The 17,967-nt window shown below is 52.9% G+C and overlaps 2 protein-coding genes across 2 annotated transcripts; one reads left to right on the forward strand and one right to left on the reverse strand.

Moving 5' to 3' along the window:
• Window positions 1-128: 128 nt before the first annotated feature.
• LOC128767917 (toll-like receptor 5) lies at window positions 129-4,107 on the forward strand. Its single transcript, XM_053880292.1, has 2 exons — window positions 129-690; window positions 1,737-4,107. The coding sequence occupies exons 1-2, from the start codon at window positions 640-642 to the stop codon at window positions 3,612-3,614; spliced, it is 1,929 nt and encodes a 642-aa protein (XP_053736267.1). The 5' UTR covers window positions 129-639; the 3' UTR covers window positions 3,615-4,107.
• Window positions 4,108-5,913: 1,806 nt separating this feature from the next.
• On the reverse strand, window positions 5,914-16,506 carry LOC128767916 (kinesin-like protein KIF3C). The gene is made up of 8 exons (XM_053880291.1): window positions 14,432-16,506; window positions 9,601-9,702; window positions 9,418-9,540; window positions 8,554-8,672; window positions 8,371-8,487; window positions 8,135-8,243; window positions 7,942-8,069; window positions 5,914-7,801 (listed from the first exon to the last, which is right to left on the reverse strand). Exons 1-8 carry the CDS (start codon window positions 15,821-15,823, stop codon window positions 7,720-7,722), a joined length of 2,172 nt encoding a protein of 723 aa, XP_053736266.1. The 5' UTR covers window positions 15,824-16,506; the 3' UTR covers window positions 5,914-7,719.
• Window positions 16,507-17,967: the final 1,461 nt, after the last annotated feature.

A 17,967-nucleotide genomic window follows, 5' to 3' on the forward strand; every position in this document is an offset into this window, starting at 1 on the left:
TTGCAACCATAGATAGGTCAGTGAAGGTCGCTGATCTTCCCTCAGAAGAGGGAGCTGGGAACGACATCTCAGCCGAGTTCGGTTCCAGAAGCTCTCAACACACACAGAACCTATTGTTTTGTCTCTTTGTTACAAAAGGTTTTGGTTCCGTTTTGTCTGCACATCACTTATATTGACTTCACTCGTTCCGAGATATACGCACAGTTCCACGTGGAGGTACCACTCGGGGTAAACCCCAACAGAGAGGGGTGGCGCCCTCTCCCGACCTCCAGCTCTCTTGTTTGTCCAGCCACTGTCACCTGCCTGCTGTGAAATTCACCACCTGTGTGTCAATAACCCGCTCACACATCCTGCTTCTTTTGTCGCGGCCGTGATTTTTTCATCCTGCGATTCCAACACGCTTGTCGTTCTGATCGATTGGCCCCGTAATTCCAGAACAAGTTCCTGGCACTGGCGCAGCACTGACGTCAGAGCAGGGAGTATCTGTGACTCCAGAGTCAACAGAGTCCACTCAGATAACAAATAACTTCCCTCGCTCTTGAAATCCTGGAAAAGTGGGAATTCCAGAGCCGCAGATAAAAGCCCGTCGCTGCAGCCCAGGACCAGCTTTGGTGGAATAAAGACCCGGAGCTGATCACCATGAAGATCCGGACGTTTCCTCTGCAGCTGTTCGTCGGCCTGGCCCTGCAGGTAACACGCCGACCTTTGACCCAGACAAGTGCAGGACAACAGAGCCGAGAAGAAGTAGAGGTTCAGGTCGACATAACTGCTGCTACTACAATGGCAATTCCAAAATACTATTACAAATACTACTATTGTACCTTCATCTTATTCTACTGAAACATATATATCTGTATACATAGCACTGTTACTACAATGGTTGCCTCTGCTGCTTCAACTCAAACTACCAGTACTGCTGTAAATACCATTACACTAGCTGCTAGCATGCGCCGCGAGGTTGGCGATTCTCGCCATGCTCACCCTGTAGACGGAGACCTCCGTCCCTCGCTGGAGCCTTCAGGTGGTGTTGGAAGGACGGTGTGGTTCACCGTTTCTTTGACAGGTGTCAGTTCAGAGACGGCTCTCATCCTTCGGTTAAGAGAGTCAGTGATTTGAGCGCCTTCTCACTGAGCTCAGACTGTAACTCAGACAGAGATTCTGTTACCCTATGACCGAACCCTGGCTCAGGCCTGAGGTGATCACTTCCTCTTTCAGGTCTGGGCGGGTGTCTGTGGGACCCTTTTCCCCATGCCCTCAGGGTGGGGAATTCACTTGGGCGCTGGCTTGTTGGGTGGAACGCACGGAAGCTCTTGTGCGTTCGGACAAGTTGGGATGGTTGTCTCACTGGATCTGTGAGGCCACTGAAGGGGACGGGGTCTCAGTGCTCACTCCACGAGGGGGTGACCATGGAGGACATCTGCCAGGCGTCACCCTGGTCTTCGTCCTTTACTTCTGCCGGGGCATGTCTGAGGGATGTGTTGGAGGCTCAGCTGGTGTGTTTGGTTCCTTCTGTGCTAAGTTACCTAAGCCTAACTGGGTGGGGGAGTCAGTCAATCAAGTCTCAGGCGCGAGGCGGGGCCTCAGAGTGGAGGTAACCAATAGCAAAGCCCATTAGACGGCATCACACGTATTCATAGAACTGAAGTTACGTTTAGGTAACTAAACATTTATAGTCACTGAACCTTTCGTCAGTGGTCCCACTGCATCTGGATGAGGCTCGGTGTTTGTGTCCTCAGATGTGCTGCTCCCACACGTGCCGTGTGTCTGGCCCAGTAGCAGACTGCAGCTTCCGAAAACTGCACTCCGTTCCAGCCCTCCCTCCCAACATCACCCACCTGTTCCTGGCGATGAACCACATCCGAGAGATCGACAGCAGCTCACTCTCCGGCCTGGAGGAGCTTCAGGTGCTGGACTTGGGCCGGCAGTTCTCCAGGCTCGTGATCAGGAACGACTCTTTCTTCAGACAGACACGGCTGAAGAAGCTGGTGCTGGGCTTCAACGCCGGCCTCCGACTGGAGCCGCGAGCCTTCCTGGGCTTGTCCGCGCTGCAGAAGCTCCACTTGGATGCCTGCTCTCTCCAAGAGTCCATCCTGGAGGACAAGTACCTGGAGCCGCTGACCTCCTTGGAGACGCTGGACCTCTTTGGGAACCGGATTAGAAGACTGAAGCCAGCGATGTTCTTCTCCAACTTGACACACTTGAGAGAGTTGAATCTGAAGTTGAACAGAATCAACGGAACATGTGGGACTGATCTGTCCGGGTTCCGGGGCAAACACTTCACACTGCTGAACCTCAACTCCAACATGCTTGGGTTAGGTTCCCGAGGGGCGAGGGCTTGTGGGAACCCCTTCCGAGGCATCTCCTTCCAGACTCTGGACTTGTCCAATAACGGGTTCTTGACAGCCGACTTCTTCAGAGCCATTCAAGGAACGAAGATCCATGAAATCCATCTGTCTGGACCCATGGGAAGAGGATCCTCCTCCAAATTCTTCCAGGATCCAGACGGCCAAACATTCCAAGGCCTAGGAAACAGCTCTGTGCGCGTGTTCGACCTTTCTAAAAACTTCATCTTCGCGCTGCAGGATGGCGTTTTCAGTCCATTAAGAGAAGTCCGGACCATCGATGTGTCCAAAAACAAAGTCCAACAGATCCACCACAGGGCTTTTGAGGGTCTGGGAGGCCACCTACAAACCCTCAACCTGTCCTTCAACTCGCTCTGTGAAGTTCAGTCCCACTCCTTCGCCTCTCTGGCAAGTCTGCAGCAGTTGGATTTGTCGCACAATAACATTGGAATGTTGGGGTTCAACTCCTTCATGGGGCTTCACAACCTGAAAGAACTTCATCTGACGGGGAATTCTCTGCGGCATCTAGGTGGCGCTGCTTCCATGCCGAGGTTGGATGTTCTCATGTTGAACAACAATAAGGTGTCTTCACTGTACCGAGTCCCTCAGGTGGCCCCGAACGTCACGCGCCTCAGCCTTCAGGACAACCAGCTGAGCAACCTGGGCGAGGTGCTCCAGCTCCTGCCGCAGCTCCCACTTCTGCAGGTCCTTCTCTCTGGAGGAAACCCAGTCACATGGTGCTCAACAGCCACCTCAGACTCAGAAATCGGTTCCAGTCATTTGCGAGTGCTTGATCTTCACGACTGCAATCTACGGTCCATCTGGTCTGGAGGCCACTGTTTGAACCTGTTTCACAACCTCAGCAACCTGGTGATTTTGAACTTGAGGTCCAACCGTCTGAAGGACCTGCCGCAGTCGGCCTTTCAGGGTCTCACCTCACTCACCCACGTGGACCTCTCCTCCAACGCGCTGACCTACCTCCAGCCCGACGTCCTTCCCAGCAGTCTGCGAGTTCTTCTGCTGAGCGACAACTTCATCGCGGCCCCTGACCCGACAGCGTTCACCTGTCTCCGGGTCCTGGACCTGAGGTGGAACCGCTTCCACTGCTCCCCTGCGCTGCAGCACTTCCTCACTTGGCTGAACAACACCACCGTGACGCTCTTGAGCCCAGCAGCGGAGCTTCGGTGTCAGTTTCCGCCGGCTCTCTTCAACGTTTCCCTGAGGGATTACACTGCTGCCACCCTCAGGAGGTCAGAGGAAAACATGATGTAGAAAGGTTTCAGACGGCTCTCAACCTAGCGCCTTAAACCCCTTGGTTGATTTGGTTTCTCTTTCTCCTTCTTTAATTTTCAAAGTCATATTTGCCTGTAATGTCCGCAGCTGTTGATATCTGAATAAACAGTGCTCTTATCTCTCATCTCTCATCTAATGTCATGGTTCTATCTTTACTTTGAATTTTTTTTTCACTTTTTTGTGTCTCGTTTTTCCAGTTCCACATCATATGAAGGCTCTTTTTTCATCGCTGCTCCTTTCTTCTCACTGGGGTCACGGTATCACGTGGCCCCTGAGGAAATTCCCCTGCTCACCGCTGCACTGGTGTGAAGCAGTCAATGAAGAATCAATCAGGAATCTATGAAGACGAGTTTGAGCTTGCAAAGATCAAACTCCAGGAGACCTGGAGGCCTGGAATGTTGCCGCCTCCCAGTCTTGCTTAACCATCCTCACGTCCTATTCCCCGGCTACTCTGCTCTAGCTGAGGGGCCCCAGATGTTCCCGGGCTAGCACCGAGCTTGACCGGGCCTCCAGAGGTCCCTCCTGACCGTCGCGCTTCTCCTGACCGCACCGAGCTTGACCGGGCCTCCGGAGGTCCCTCCTGACCGTCGCGCTTCTCCTGACCGCACCGAGCTTGACCGGGCCTCCGGAGGTCCCTCCTGACCGTCGCGCTTCTCCTGACCGCACCGAGCTTGACCGGGCCTCCGGAGGTCCCTCCTGACCGTCGCTCTTCTCCTGACCGCACCGAGCTTGACCGGGCCTCCGGAGGTCTCTCCTGACCGTCGCTCTTCTCCTGACCCCACCGAGCTTGACCGGGCCTCCGGAGGTCCCTCCTGACCGTCGCTCCTCTCCTGACCCCACCGAGCTTGACCGGGCCTCCGGAGGTCCCTCCTGACCGTCGCTCCTCTCCTGACCGCACCGAGCTTGACCGGGCCTCCCGAGGTCCCTCCTGACCGTCGCTCCTCTCCTGACCGCACCGAGCTTGACCGGGCCTCCGGAGGTCCCTCCTGACCGTCGCTCTTCTCCTGACCGCACCGAGCTTGACCGGGCCTCCGTAGGTCCCTCCTGACCGTCGCTCTTCTCCTGACCGCACCGAGCTTGACCGGGCCTCCGGAGGTCCCTCCTGACCGTCGCGCTTCTCCTGACCGCACCGAGCTTGACCGGGCCTCCGGAGGTCCCTCCTGACCGTCGCGCTTCTCCTGACCGCACCGAGCTTGACCGGGCCTCCGGAGGTCCCTCCTGACCGTCGCTCTTCTCCTGACCGCACCGAGCTTGACCGGGCCTCCGGAGGTCCCTCCTGACCGTCGCTCTTCTCCTGACCCCACCGAGCTTGACCGGGCCTCCAGAGGTCCCTCCTGACCGTTGCGCTTCTCCTGACCGCACCGAGCTTGACCGGGCCTCCGGAGCCTCCACTTCGCCAACAGTGCACAGGTGTCATTGGATTTGGTGCTTGTTTGGAGCTCCAGTTTTGAAAAAGAAATACTACACATGATCATATTTTGCAGTTCAGACCGTCCTCCAGCAGGAGGCAGCATCCCTGCGCCCCCTGAGAGCAGCGCTGCCACTTCTTGTTGCTCAACACCAAAGTATGAGGAGAGAGCCCGGGGCCCCATCAGTGACGGACCGAACGTTTGGGCTGTTTAAGAAAGCAGGTCAGAACCCTCTAATGGAAGCTAAATAGGGAAGGAGGTCAATGCCCTGTGGTCAGTCACTGGCTTGTTGTTGGCCGGACACTCATCAGACCTCGATCATGGAGACACGCGGTGAAGCAGTGATGGCATCCTCCTTCAATCTGAAGAGAAAAGCTCAGCTCTGTTGATGAGACTCGGGTGTCACGATTGACCGCTGCCTCAGTTGACCGCCACAGTCGGAATAAATGTTGTAATAATAAATGTTGTAAAAATAAAAGGGCTGCTTCAGTATAACAAGAAATATATATACTGTATATACCAAAAATATCAAGTAAAATGTAGTCTAAATATGAAATAATAATAGATATACAAAAATAATTATGTATATATATATACTATACTATACTATATACTATATATATAGTATAGTATATACTATATACTATACATATATATATATACTATACATAATACTCCATCGTAGTACATATAAAAATATATTATATTTTCAATTCCACATAATGTGTAAATAAAAATCCTTTTATGCTAATTATGTCGCGTTTTTATGACTATCCTATATATATATATAATTTACAACAGGATGAGACCATAATAATCTGCCAAAGTGAAGAGAGACAGTAGCACACGTGTCGAACTAAAGTACCAGATGTGCTACTGATGCTGATCACTGCACGCTGCAGCTGTCGACGCTGGTCCACAAACACGCGGCAGAAAATGCGTGAATTATTGATGGCAATTGCAGAGAGGAGCAGGAGGGTTGACATCATGAGCGGATCACATCACACAGGCAGCACATGATCGATCAGGTCCCCAGCCTCCCTCCCTCTCTGTCTCTATTGGATTTCCTGGTACCAGACGAGAGCTCAGTCCCACTGGCTCAGAACCTCGTCCTCGCACAAACCCCCTCCTGCGCTGACATCCCTCCACGGGCAGGTTGCCGTGGCAACTGCTCCCACCTCCTCCACAGTCATTCCTCTCTTCCTGATCGTCGTCTCCATCCATCCTCCCCCACAAGATGGTCTCCCGCTCACCCAACATTTGCCTTGTTTCTCCACACTGGAACGCTGTCTATGTGCATGTGCAGAATATTTCTTGGCAGATTTATCGCAGCCACAAACTAGAACTGGAGGAGGAGAGCCGTGATCAGAGCCTGGCGCTCGTCTGACAAAGCTGCACATCATATTTCTGCTGACAATAAAGTGCAAATGTGATTTCCTTTTACTACACCTAGAAATGCAGATCAAAAGCAGCCATCTTTGTGTTTTCACTGGAGGATCCATTTCCTTGTGACCTAGAGCTTTTGAAGACCATTTTTCGTTTCGGTTTCTCTCATGTCGACGTTCAGGAACCTTAGCTTAGCTCCCTCCAGGCGGTTTGATTGACTTCCAGCTAGACTTCCGCTGACGTGCTGTTGTCATTGCGCAGAAGCTCCTCCGTAGACCATGGATGATGTTCATGTCTCGATCCTGAGCCATGTTTTGACACTTGAGTCGCATTTATTGAATCCTTCCTGCCGTTATCCCACGAATTGGACTCCAGACTGTTGCTACGTTTACGTTTGCTACGTTGTTTAAATCATTTGACGCATGAAGTCGCCGGATCCAAACTAGGTTCCATGAAAACAAACCTCTCGACATGGTTTGCTGCTTCTCTGTGTTCTGCTGCGGTCCAGGGGGGCTTCTGTTGCAACTGGATCTCCTCCGCATCAATAATGGAGTGGTGATGACCTTGTCCTGTGACCTTCGGGAAGTCCAGAACCATTCTAGCGCTTCAGCCCAGACTCCCCTCAGCGCGGCTGTGAGACTCAAAGGTGTGATTCCTTCCTGTTTACTCCGTATCGGACCAGCACAACATGAAAAACATTGTTACAACTGTTGCTTCTGTTGGCCTGGAGGTTCCACCACTCCCTCCAGCATCATGCATCTGCAGGTCTGCTTCATGAGTGAGTGGAGAGAGATGAGGCTGCCATGCTGCCGAACCCTGCAGCGGTCAGTGCCTTGCCTCTTGGCTCAGCTCTACTCTTCACCACCATTCAGAGCCATGCTGAGCCAAGATCCGTCCGTCTCCGTCCTCCCCTCACTCGAGAACACAACCCACGTCCACACCAAGTAAAGCCAGCTTCCCGGAGGTGACTGGCCTCCAATTTTAATTCAATGTTGTCACCTTAAGGCTTTTATTTTCAACCGACACACGGATGGATGGCGTGATGGCGAGGGGGTCTTCATTCAGGTTTCGGCGCACCTCGTCTGACCGACGACATCAAAGACTATTCTATCGTTTCCTACTGTGCAGCACTCACCTGTGCACCGACAGCACACAGGAATAAACCACCAAACCCTGAATACACCTATTATTTACACTGCGCAGAGTCTCTTCTAAGTCCATGCAAGTGGAGAGCAGGTCCACGTCCTGGAGGTCTTCACGGTGTCCACCGGCACGCCGACGGTGAGAGGTCACTCGGCGGCTGCCGCGACGGGACACCCCGACAGAGAGGTGTTGGAGGACGAGGAGGTGAGGGATTTGGAGCTCTGGTACCTGCAGAGAAAGAGAACACACGGTGCACGCGTGGAGATAACACCTCTGAAAGCAGCCAGATGAAGAGGAACAGAAGAGGGAGCTTGTAATCCAGAAGAATGGCATGACGCAGGTGTGCTGCGCCGCGAGCCGAGCCTCACCAAGAGCGAGACTTGTGGACGCCTCGGTCCTTGCTGGGCGAACTGTCCTGGGATGGACTTTGGAGGGAGTCCAGCGAGGAGGTGGTCGGCGGGGTCATGTCCAGCTCCAGAAACATGATGTTCTCAGCCTGAAGCAGAGAGAGACTGCCAGCGTCAGCGTGTGTCCGAGGGCCAGTCAGTCACCCGTCCTCACCCGGTATCTGGAGTGGCCGCCCATCGCTATGGCAACCCTGGCGTACTGGCTGATGGGCCGCTTGTAGCCCACCGCTGACGAGGGACGTCTCTTCATCTGAGAGGTTTTGCTGGAGACAGAGCAGGACAGGAGCGTCAGCACAGCAGAACATGACACCAGAGAGGAGTGAGGGAGGGTGGCACAGCTGGAGAGGAGAGACAGATGAGGCTCATGATGAAGACACGATGCTGACTGACCTCTCTGTAGCAACCAGACGCTGGAACTTCCACTGATCCTCCTCGGGGTCAAAGGTCAGCCGGTTCATGATCTTGTTCTTCTCCTCAGGAGGGATGAAGTTCTCTATGATCAGGTACCTGAGGCAGGCAGAGGCGATGAGCCCAGCGTGTGTGTGTCGGGTCGGGTCGGGTGGGGTCACTCACTTGAACTTGAGCTCCCTGGTGAGCTCGTTCTGCGTCTGCTCCAGCTCCTGGCGGCTGCGCACGTGCTCGTCGTTCACGTCCTGGATCTCCGCTTTGATGCACTGCAGCTTGGCGTACAACTGGGACGGGGAAACACAAGCAGGCGTCAGGGACGGAAGCACCACTGACTCAGACACACGTGGGCTTGTTTAGATTCAAATGACATTTTATGATATTTGAATTTGAAATAATAATAAAATAATACTTGTATTTTTTAGGAACTTTTGTCTCCTCCCGTAGTCATACTGTCTTTTGTTCATATGAAGATTTGGATTTCCTGTCCCTCAACATAAACCAACATACAATATTGTAATAAATGGCCTTGGTATCAAGATATTCACCAGTTAAAGAGATCACTTCCTCAGTATGATTCATTTTGAGAATCTTACAATGAAGTGTAACACATTTACAGCGTATAAAGTCCCTGTGCAATTCCACTGCACTGTTGGGAACATGTAGCCACAAAATGCAAGTTCAATCTAAGGCTGTGTCCCACTCCTCCCTCTAACAGCAGCACTTGGTTGTGAGCGCCCTCCACCATGAAGCGCCCTCCGACCACCAAGTGAAGTGACTGACGTCCCTCAGAATTGGGACCACACCTGATGATGTCATGCGTATCATGACGTCATCAGGTGACGTCATGATACGCATCATTTCAAGTGGTGAACAGTGAGTGAGGAGGAGTGGGACACACCACACTGAGCCCAGTGTCAGGGGGAGAGATGGGACACAGCCTTAGACTCTTCCTTCCGTCACATGTGGCGCCTGATCAGGAGAGTGAGTCACAGTAGTATCGGTCTGAACCCCAGTCACAACGTGATGCACCTTCTTGAGTTTCTTGGTTTTGGCTTCCACTTCCTGCTGCAGAGACGTGAAGGTGTCCCTGAGTTCCAGCGTCTCGTCGTCCTGCACCAGCATCTGCTGCTGCATCTCTCGCTCTCGGCGGGTCTGCACACGTAGAGGGACGTCAGAGAGGGTTGGACCTGTGAATCCACCAGACGGCCTCACCTGCTCCGCGATCTCGTGCCGCTTCAGCTCCAGCATCTTCTGCTGTTCGTTGGTGTGGTCAATGATGTTCTTTCCTCCCACCAGCAGCTTGCTCTCCATCGCCTGGAAGCACAGGCCGGGATTATCATCCCAGGGAGGAGAACGGTGAGGAGGCGGAGCTAAGATCCCAGCAGACTCCGTCAAGAATACGGAGGAGATCGTGCAGAGCAGAGCAGAAGCTCCTGGGACTCTCTGTGAAGAGACTTGCAGGCCACGGAGCCTCACTTCAGACAGTCCTCCCTCCTTCAATCCTTTAACCATGACTGACCTTGTTAGTTCGCTCGTCAAGACCAGGTCAAGACCAGCGGGACCAAGCTGGACCCAGAAGGAACCGCTAGTGTGTTCCAAAGAAAACCATTCAGTTCTTGATTTATTTTGTCAAAATGACTTGAAATGAATGTTTATGCGACCAACATTCAGTCTTGACCTTGGTCCGAGTCTTGACTCGCTCTCGGTCTCGACCATGACACTAGACCGCATCAGAGACCAGAATCTGGCCATCGCCACCGTGCTTCTCGTGCTACAGCTTCAGAGCTGCCCTCACATGGTGACAAGGCTGTTGACGTGAGAGGGTGAGAGCAGGTCTGCCGCCGCCGAGACAATCGAGTGTGTGTCCCTGGCTTTACATTCAGCCAGCTTCACATTCCAGCGTCCACCTCATTACATCAGACTCGCCCGCCCTCACTCTCCAGAGAGGATGCAGCGTACACAGCCAGCCTTTGTGCAGAAATCTCTTTGTGTTCTGGAGCAGCGTGAGCGGCACAAGCTGCAGGGTGATGACACAAACCAGAAGAGGAAACCTCCGGTGAGGAGCTCCAGATCTCAAAAATGGCCGGTGAGGTTCTTAGTGAGTCCTTTAGTGCCACTGGACCTGTGCCGTCACTAAACACTTCGGTCTTCTCAGTTTCCCACTAGATGGTCCACGGCTTTTAGGTAGGATTCTGAAACACGGCGTCCATAACCCTGCCCCCTCCTGACAACCACTGACAACTAACCTGTCAACCACTGACAACTAACTACTTGCTTTGTAAAAAACACAGCTGTAAACATCTATTTATGACAAAATAACTTGATAAACAACAGATAAACAAGCATCTGAGTCAAAGAACAAACATTAACAGACATGAAGTCAGTAACTGTTGCCACGGTATCACTGTGAGACGTAGGTGTCCCCTGGGCAGCTGTTTTACTGGGCTGAGCCTGATCCATTAAACTAAGAATCATAATAAAAACATGTCGATGATGATTCCTTCCCTCACTACCAGCCATGGTGTGGCCTCCCATTAGAAAGCAATGAGTTAGTTTAGTGAAGGATTGTTTCAAGTGTGGAAGTGATCTGTGGTTTCCTCCTGTCACCAGCGTCAGACGTCCCGGTAAACAAATATGGTGAGCGCAATGGTTGTGAAAGGTTGGAGAATCTGCAAAACTGGATCATATTTGGTGAAATTACCGGGCGGCAACACAATTGAATGTAAAGCAGTGAGATGACACTGTGAGTCAGGCATTATACAGATACATTCAGGGCGTCCTGCTGAGGAAACAGGGCGGCCGGTTTGGAGGGCGGCCAGTTTTTCATGCTGTGCAGTTCAGACGCCCTCTGGCTAAAGCCTGCTTCCCCCAGAGCCGGCGGACACTTAAGTGGGACCGAGTCACAGTGTTGTGGAGGAACAGAAAACAAGGTCCAGCCAGAGCAGAATGAAGCGTGAGTGGAGGAGAGGAGGACAGTGCTGGAGGCGTCACAGTTGTGTCGTGCAGCATCACACACAGGGCCGGGAGTTGGCGCTCTCCCTGAATGCAGCGAGGCAGATCCACCATGAGTGTCCTCACCTCACCTCTGGGGTGCAGCCCGCACCAGGTCCCACCAGCGTCCTGACTCACATACCGGAGTCTGACGCCTGATGCTGGACTCACCGCCTCTTCTCCTCCCTCACGCAGGAGAGAGAAGTGCTGCCGGCAGGTCGAGGCAGGGATATCAGTTTCAGCCAATCACAGCCGAGCGAAGCACAAGTGTCCATAATGAACGCAGGGCTCATCACTCCTGGACCCTGAGCTAGTACGACCAGGGCAGCCACGCTAGCGACCGCTAAACACAGCTGGATCCTCACACCTGACAAGCAAGAACTTCCCCGCGCCTCTCGAGTCGCGAGAAAAAAGTAGGTCAGTCTGCAGGGGGCGGGGCTAAAGTGACAACTTCAGAACAATTTATCTGAGATTTTTTCCCTTTTCTTTACACCGATAAATCGGTATGCGAACAACACCGCAGTGTGCATCATAGCGCCAGGTTCCTGCCACAACACGGCCCAGCTTTCACTGTAAACGCAGTGCCACACACGGTACCACTGTGTGTGTGTCGTTTGGAAGGTGAAAGGCTTCTAGCTCAGCTTGTTCCTCCATGACAGTGACTCTCTCATGCTAGCTCCCTGCATCAGACTCACCACACGACCCAAGATATCACGGTGCTGATCCTCATCACAGTACGGGGATGTAGTGCGATGCCATCACCCATCACAGCACCCACCCCACCCCCCACGGGTCCAAATTATTCACGAGTCTCTTTACTGGCAGGCGAGGCAGTAAAAGGCTAAAATTAGCACAAAAGTGTTAGCGGTTTTGAGGCTTCCCTCCGGGCGAGCGTCCGCTGGCTGACGCATCAAAGGGCAGGAAATAGTTCTTGGACTTGCTCATCTTCCTCCTCGGGGGACTTTGGTCACGCAGACACAGCCCCAGCAGCACAGCAGGACCCGAGTCCCACGAGTCCTGGCGAGGCAAGCGTGGACGTCGGCTCAACGCTGGCGTCACAGCGGGAGCAGGAGACACGACAGTGATGCTAATAATGACCAGCTAATGAGCGTTTCCTGCAGAATCACAGCCAGATCCTGCTTTATTTTTCTGCTCTCCGTCACGTCGGAGGAAAAAAACCTTCAAATGTTGGAGAATGATGTGTGTCTTCCTGCTGCTCCAAACGACGACGGCTTGTGGAGCAAGCACTTTCTTTTGTGGGAGCTACAGGCTAACACACCCTGCTGGCGGGATGCGGGAGGCCTTCAGGACACGGGAGAAGAGGCTCGCAGGTGGGCAGAGGGGAAGGTTTCATCCCACTCCACAGTTGCAGGGGACAAAAGTGAAGGCTGCTATTGTTCTCCGCTGGAATGTCCTCTCTTCCTGCTCTTACTTCCTGCCTGGAGCTGGCCTTCCACAGACCGGCCGTGGAGACGAATCAGAGCCTTCATGTGACTTTGTTTGCGTGTGACTCGGGTGATTGATAAAAGCCCCATCACTTGAGCCGCTGGCGACGCACACTCGGCATGTTTGCGCGGTTCATCCACCATTAACCTCAGAACGCTACGTTTAACAAGGGATTTGTTGTGTTGTCTCTGCTCAGTTGCTGCGTAGGTTTGAATGTTTCCTTTCACTGAGCTCTCAGAACAAAGTCATGCCTCAGTGCCTCCGTGACATTAGACTCTTTTTATTTGTGGGAAGAACGGAGGCAGTCTCATCTCATCCAATCTAATGGATCCTCAGACGGATGAAGGAGCTCTTCGCTCCATCTCTGAGAGCGAAAATAACCTGACTCTGTTCCAGCCCAGAGGTCATGACCTCAGTGGAGGTGACGGAGGTCACTCGATCGGCCCTCTGGCTCAGCTCTACTGCGCTCAGTCGTCTGTGACTCGTCCACACAGCAATGGGGAAGATTAGAGACGTAGATCACGGGATTATCACGTGATCATCTGAAGAGTTGTTATCGAGGAGCATCACAGTGGATCCTATTACAGCTGCGTGTGTGTGTGTGTCTGAGAGCAGAACCATGAGGGAGGGATCCTGCTCATCTCTGGCTCCAGCTTACCAACCAGCCGTTCTTCAGCTGGACTGAGCGAGGAACACAGAGGGAGGATGGGCCACGGCTCCAGCCACAGATGAACGGATGAATGAATGACTGAGACGCCTCCCTCAGCCACCGCTGTCAAACCTCTGAGGGTTTGGAAACAATCCTCCGGCTGCACGAGGGTTTATGACGTAAACAAAGAAGCAGGCGAATCAGTTTTTATCACATGACTCCCACCTTCAACCTCACATGAACTAACCACGCCGAGCAAGAGCCAGCGTCAACATCAGGAACAATGTTCACATGTTCACTTCCGGTCCTCGTTCACTGCCACGGATGTGAAGGGATGTTCACACGTTTGTCGCTCCGCATCTGTTGTTGTCACTAGATGAATCAAGATTCTATCCCTCATAACTGTATTTTTTATTGACGGGCTGCATCATTTGTTTGAGACTCGCAGTCGGGTCTGTTTTGCCTCAGGAAGCAGTTTCACATTTGAGTCACATTTGAGCCACATTTGAGTCACGTTTGCGTAATGCTTGAGTCAGGTTTGTGTCACGTTTGAGTCATATTGAGTCACGTTTGAGTGATGTTAGAATCATGTTTGTGTCACATCTGAGTCAGGTTTGAGTCACGTTTGAGTCACGCTTGCGTCACATTTCAGTCAGATTTGTATCATGCTTGAGTCATGTTTGCGTCATGTTTGTGTCACGTTTGAGCCACGTTTGAGTCATGTTTGCGTCATGTTTGCGTCACGTTAACGACACATTTGAGTGGTGTTTGCGTCATGTTTGATCCACATTTGGGTCACGATTGAGTCATGTTTGAGTCACGTTTGAGTCACACTTGCGTCACATTTCAGTCAGATTTGTATCATGTTTGAGTCATGTTTGCGTCATGTTTGTGTCACGTTTGAGCCACATTTGGGTCACGTTTGAGTCACGAGGCGTACGACGTCGGCGCGCTCACCTTGTACTTGGCGGTGAGCTGCTCCGTGGCCTCCTGCTCCTTCCTCAGATCTCCCATCATCCTCTCCTTCTCTCCCAGCAGCCTCTGCTTCTCCTCGGCCAGCAGGAAACGGTCTCCACGGATGGCCTCTTTCTCCATCTCCAGCCGCTGCTCCTCCAGCTTCACGTAGTCCTCGGCCTCCTTCTCCACCTCCGCCTCGTCTCCGTCCTCGAACTCGTCGTCCCAGCTGTCCCCGTCCTCCTTCTTCTGCTTGGTCCTCCACTTCCTGTGGTTGAGCTGGGCGCGGAGGCGAGCGATCTCCCTCTGGAACTCCCTCAGCAAGGCGTCTTTGGGGTCCTCGTTGACTCTGGGCTGGTTCTGGATGTTCTTGGCTCGGTTGGCGTAGCGGAGCGTCGTGAGGGTCTCGTCGTAGTGGAGGGCCGAGGGGCCCAACGTGGCCACCATGACGGTCTTGGCGTTCCCGCCGAGGGAGTCCTGCAGGAGCCGGGTCAGCTTGGAGTCTCGGTAGGGGACGTGGCCGCTCCGACCGTCGGCCAGGGCCGAGATGACGTTCCCCAGCGCCGAGAGCGAGAGGTTGATCTTGGCCGCCTCCTTCAGACGCTCGCCTTGGACTCCTGTCTTGGCCTGCCGCTCGCTCCCGGCCAGGTCCACCAGGTTCAGACGTCCCACTCGGATGTGCTTCCTCCCGTCTGGTCCTGGCTGGCTGCACTCCACCGTGATGAGGAACAGAGCGTGGGATCTGGACGAGTGTTCGTTCATGTCCGTCGCGCCCACCGCTCGGGCCTGGTTGCCCACGTTCATCACCTCCTCGATCTCCTTGATGCTCTTGCAGACGCAGGAGGTGAGGTCCCGAACATACACACCAGTCTCGGGACTCTCTCTGAGGTCCAGCGCTCGGGCGCTGCTGTGGTTGGGATCCAGAAGGTCTCTGATCTCCTCCAGATAGATCTCCAAGTAGGAGGCCCGGACCAAGTACTGCCGGTCCGACTGGGACCGCGAGATGTGCGTGAAGATGTGGTCGAAGGCGTTGGGGATCACGCCCCGCTTCTCGGGCTCCAGCCACGCGCCCTGCATGGTGTAGGTCTTCCCCGTCCCGGTTTGTCCGTAGGCAAAGATGGTCCCGTTGAAGCCCTCCAGCACCGAGTCGATCAGCGGCCGCACGCTCTCGTCGTACAGATCCCGCTGCTTGGAGTAGCCATCATAGACGGCGTCGAAGGTGAAGGTCTTCTGGGGCTCGCTCGCGGGGGCTCGAGGGTTCCTGAGGATCACCTGCCCCAGTTTCAGATCCATCTGGACGATGGCGCCTCCCGGCCCGCTCGACTCCTCTTTACGGTTCAAAGGTCGACATCGGACCACCACCTTCACCGACTCGCTGCTCTTAGTCTTTGACATCACTGCTCCTTCACTGGGGACAATGTGGAAAAACAGATCTTCTTTAATGACCCTGTTTCCTCCTCATGAATTATGAATCATGAGGAAAACAATGCGCCCGTCAACCGGTCGACAGCAGCAAGCGCTCGGCGCTGTCGCCCGTCAGAGATCCAGGAGGCTAATTGTCGCTGACATGAGCCTGAAAAACACCGACGGTCCGCTGCTCTCATCCGTCGGTGCTGCGACGCTCCATCAGCAGCGCGCTCCGGGTCCGGCCTCAGGTCAGAACCGATGGATCTGGATCCACAGCGAGCGTCGCATCCTCCTCTCCTCCGACCGGTGGATGCTCCGCGGCGGGTCCGCTGGTGTCGGTGAGACCCTCCTCCCGCACGGCACACAGTCATTCACTCACCACACCCCGCATCACTGCGGAGGGCCGCGGAGCATCACGGGAAATGGAGTCTGGGGCCGCAGCTGCACTAACCTGGGACAGTGCTGCCACCAACCGTTGCCACCAAGGTCTCCTTCTCATTCCCTCCTCAGCTGTTTCTTCTTACCTGTCGTCTCGCCCCCTTCTTTTCTTAATCAATCCAAGTAAATATAGCCTTCTCCTAGAACAATGTCGTGATATTTTAGATCCCCATGTTCACATTTCACAAGTCTGGACCCCCGATCCCTGATTCCACAATCCTTGACTCCTTGACTGAATGAGACGCATTAGACACCAAACCGTGTTTCAAACGTCAGAAACAGCCACGCGAGAGTCCGCTGCCTCTTGTAATCATCATGCGGCAGCGACATCTAGCGGCGGGTTTGTGAGCTACTCGAGGACGTGAGGAAAAAGTAGGCCGCGTGACGTGTGCAAACAACAGACACCGCGGCGGAAGTTGGTGTCGTCTCCGCGCGTTTGCCCGCTTTAGGATCAGTTTAACGAAACACGAGTGAAATACACTGTAACTATAGTGTCATAATCACCTGTGAAATAAACGTCACACCAAACTCGGCAGTTGCAGAAGCACTGCAAGCTGTAGTTGTGTGAATATTGCTCTAATCACAGACTCATTCATTCAGGACAGGTATGTGCAAGGTCAGGCTCGGGGACCACGGGTGGCCCTCTTTCAGTTGTCATGCATCCCAGTGTCCCCAGTCTGTTTCCAACTCTGGGTTGGAAAAAAAACAGCCACTTTGAGCTTGTCAGTCATAATGGTTCGTACTTTTTAAACTTTGGTTTATTGCTATTAAACCTTGTCCATAGATGATGTGACCCATGACACAAAATACTAACAGAAAACTACAAGTACAAAGTATAGGTCACCCATCAGGCAAGCACAGGAACAGAGTCATGCATCAAATAAACACAGGCATTGGAAGACACAACCAGTACCTTGGGATCAATCGGGCTGTCTCATTTAAATGTTGTATATGTGAACACATTCAAACCTGAAGGAAAAAAGTACAGGAGAAGGAGGGACATGAGCCTGAGAAGGTTCATGACTGTCGCATCTAAACACACCCAGCAAACCGCCAGCTCCTGCTCGAAATCTTGAATGACAGGGAACCATCAAATAGCCATCTTTCCATCTGGTTATAGAGACTGATATATTAGCATTTTGTAAAATTTCCTCAGTGATCTGCGTCTCAGCCATTCTTGTGTCCAACTCATGGCCTGAGATGGAAATCCAGTCGTTGCTTTCAGTGCTCGTCCGTATAATGACGATTACAGTGTTCAAACTTTGTTTCATTTTAAGTTTTTTTTTTTATTATTTAAAAAAAACCAACAAAAACAAAATGGAAGCAGAAGGACTTTTAATCTCTTTGTCTCTTTGATTTGAACAATTGATCTCGACTTAAAAATAACTCTCAATAACGAACACGCAGACCTATATGTACAGTGTCGCGACGGCCGGGTTGAAGCTGAAGTTGGCTCGGCGACACCGCACGATGAAGTCAGCTCGTCCGTGTTTTCTCTCGGGTCAAGTCTGAACTTGGCCGTCGGAAACACGGACGTGCTTGACATTCCTCGGGACTCAAACTTCTGTGACAAGTGGCTGGCGAAAGTTGGGCCGATGGGAGCTACCAAAAGTTCCAATCACTCCACGGGTTCGTGAGTCTTCAGTAGCCGCGGGCTTCACGCGATAAACGTCCCCAGAGTTGACAAAACAGAG

This window comes from Synchiropus splendidus, chromosome 12, assembly GCF_027744825.2.
Source record: "Synchiropus splendidus isolate RoL2022-P1 chromosome 12, RoL_Sspl_1.0, whole genome shotgun sequence".
Classification (NCBI taxonomy): domain Eukaryota; kingdom Metazoa; phylum Chordata; class Actinopteri; order Syngnathiformes; family Callionymidae; genus Synchiropus; species Synchiropus splendidus.

Excerpts from the sequence above, each read along its gene's own strand:
- LOC128767916 (XM_053880291.1), bottom strand. The coding sequence starts at position 15,823 with ATGTCAAAGACTAAGAGCAGCGAGTCGGTGAAGGTGGTGGTCCGATGT. Across the intron at positions 8,673-9,417 it reads AAACCAAGAAACTCAAGAAG|TTGTACGCCAAGCTGCAGTG; the intron begins GTGCATCACGTT and ends TCCCCGTCCCAG. Across the intron at positions 8,244-8,370 it reads CGTCTGGTTGCTACAGAGAG|CAAAACCTCTCAGATGAAGA; the intron begins GTCAGTCAGCAT and ends CTCTGTCTCCAG.
- LOC128767917 (XM_053880292.1), top strand. The coding sequence starts at position 640 with ATGAAGATCCGGACGTTTCCTCTGCAGCTGTTCGTCGGCCTGGCCCTG. Across the intron at positions 691-1,736 it reads TCGTCGGCCTGGCCCTGCAG|ATGTGCTGCTCCCACACGTG; the intron begins GTAACACGCCGA and ends TTGTGTCCTCAG.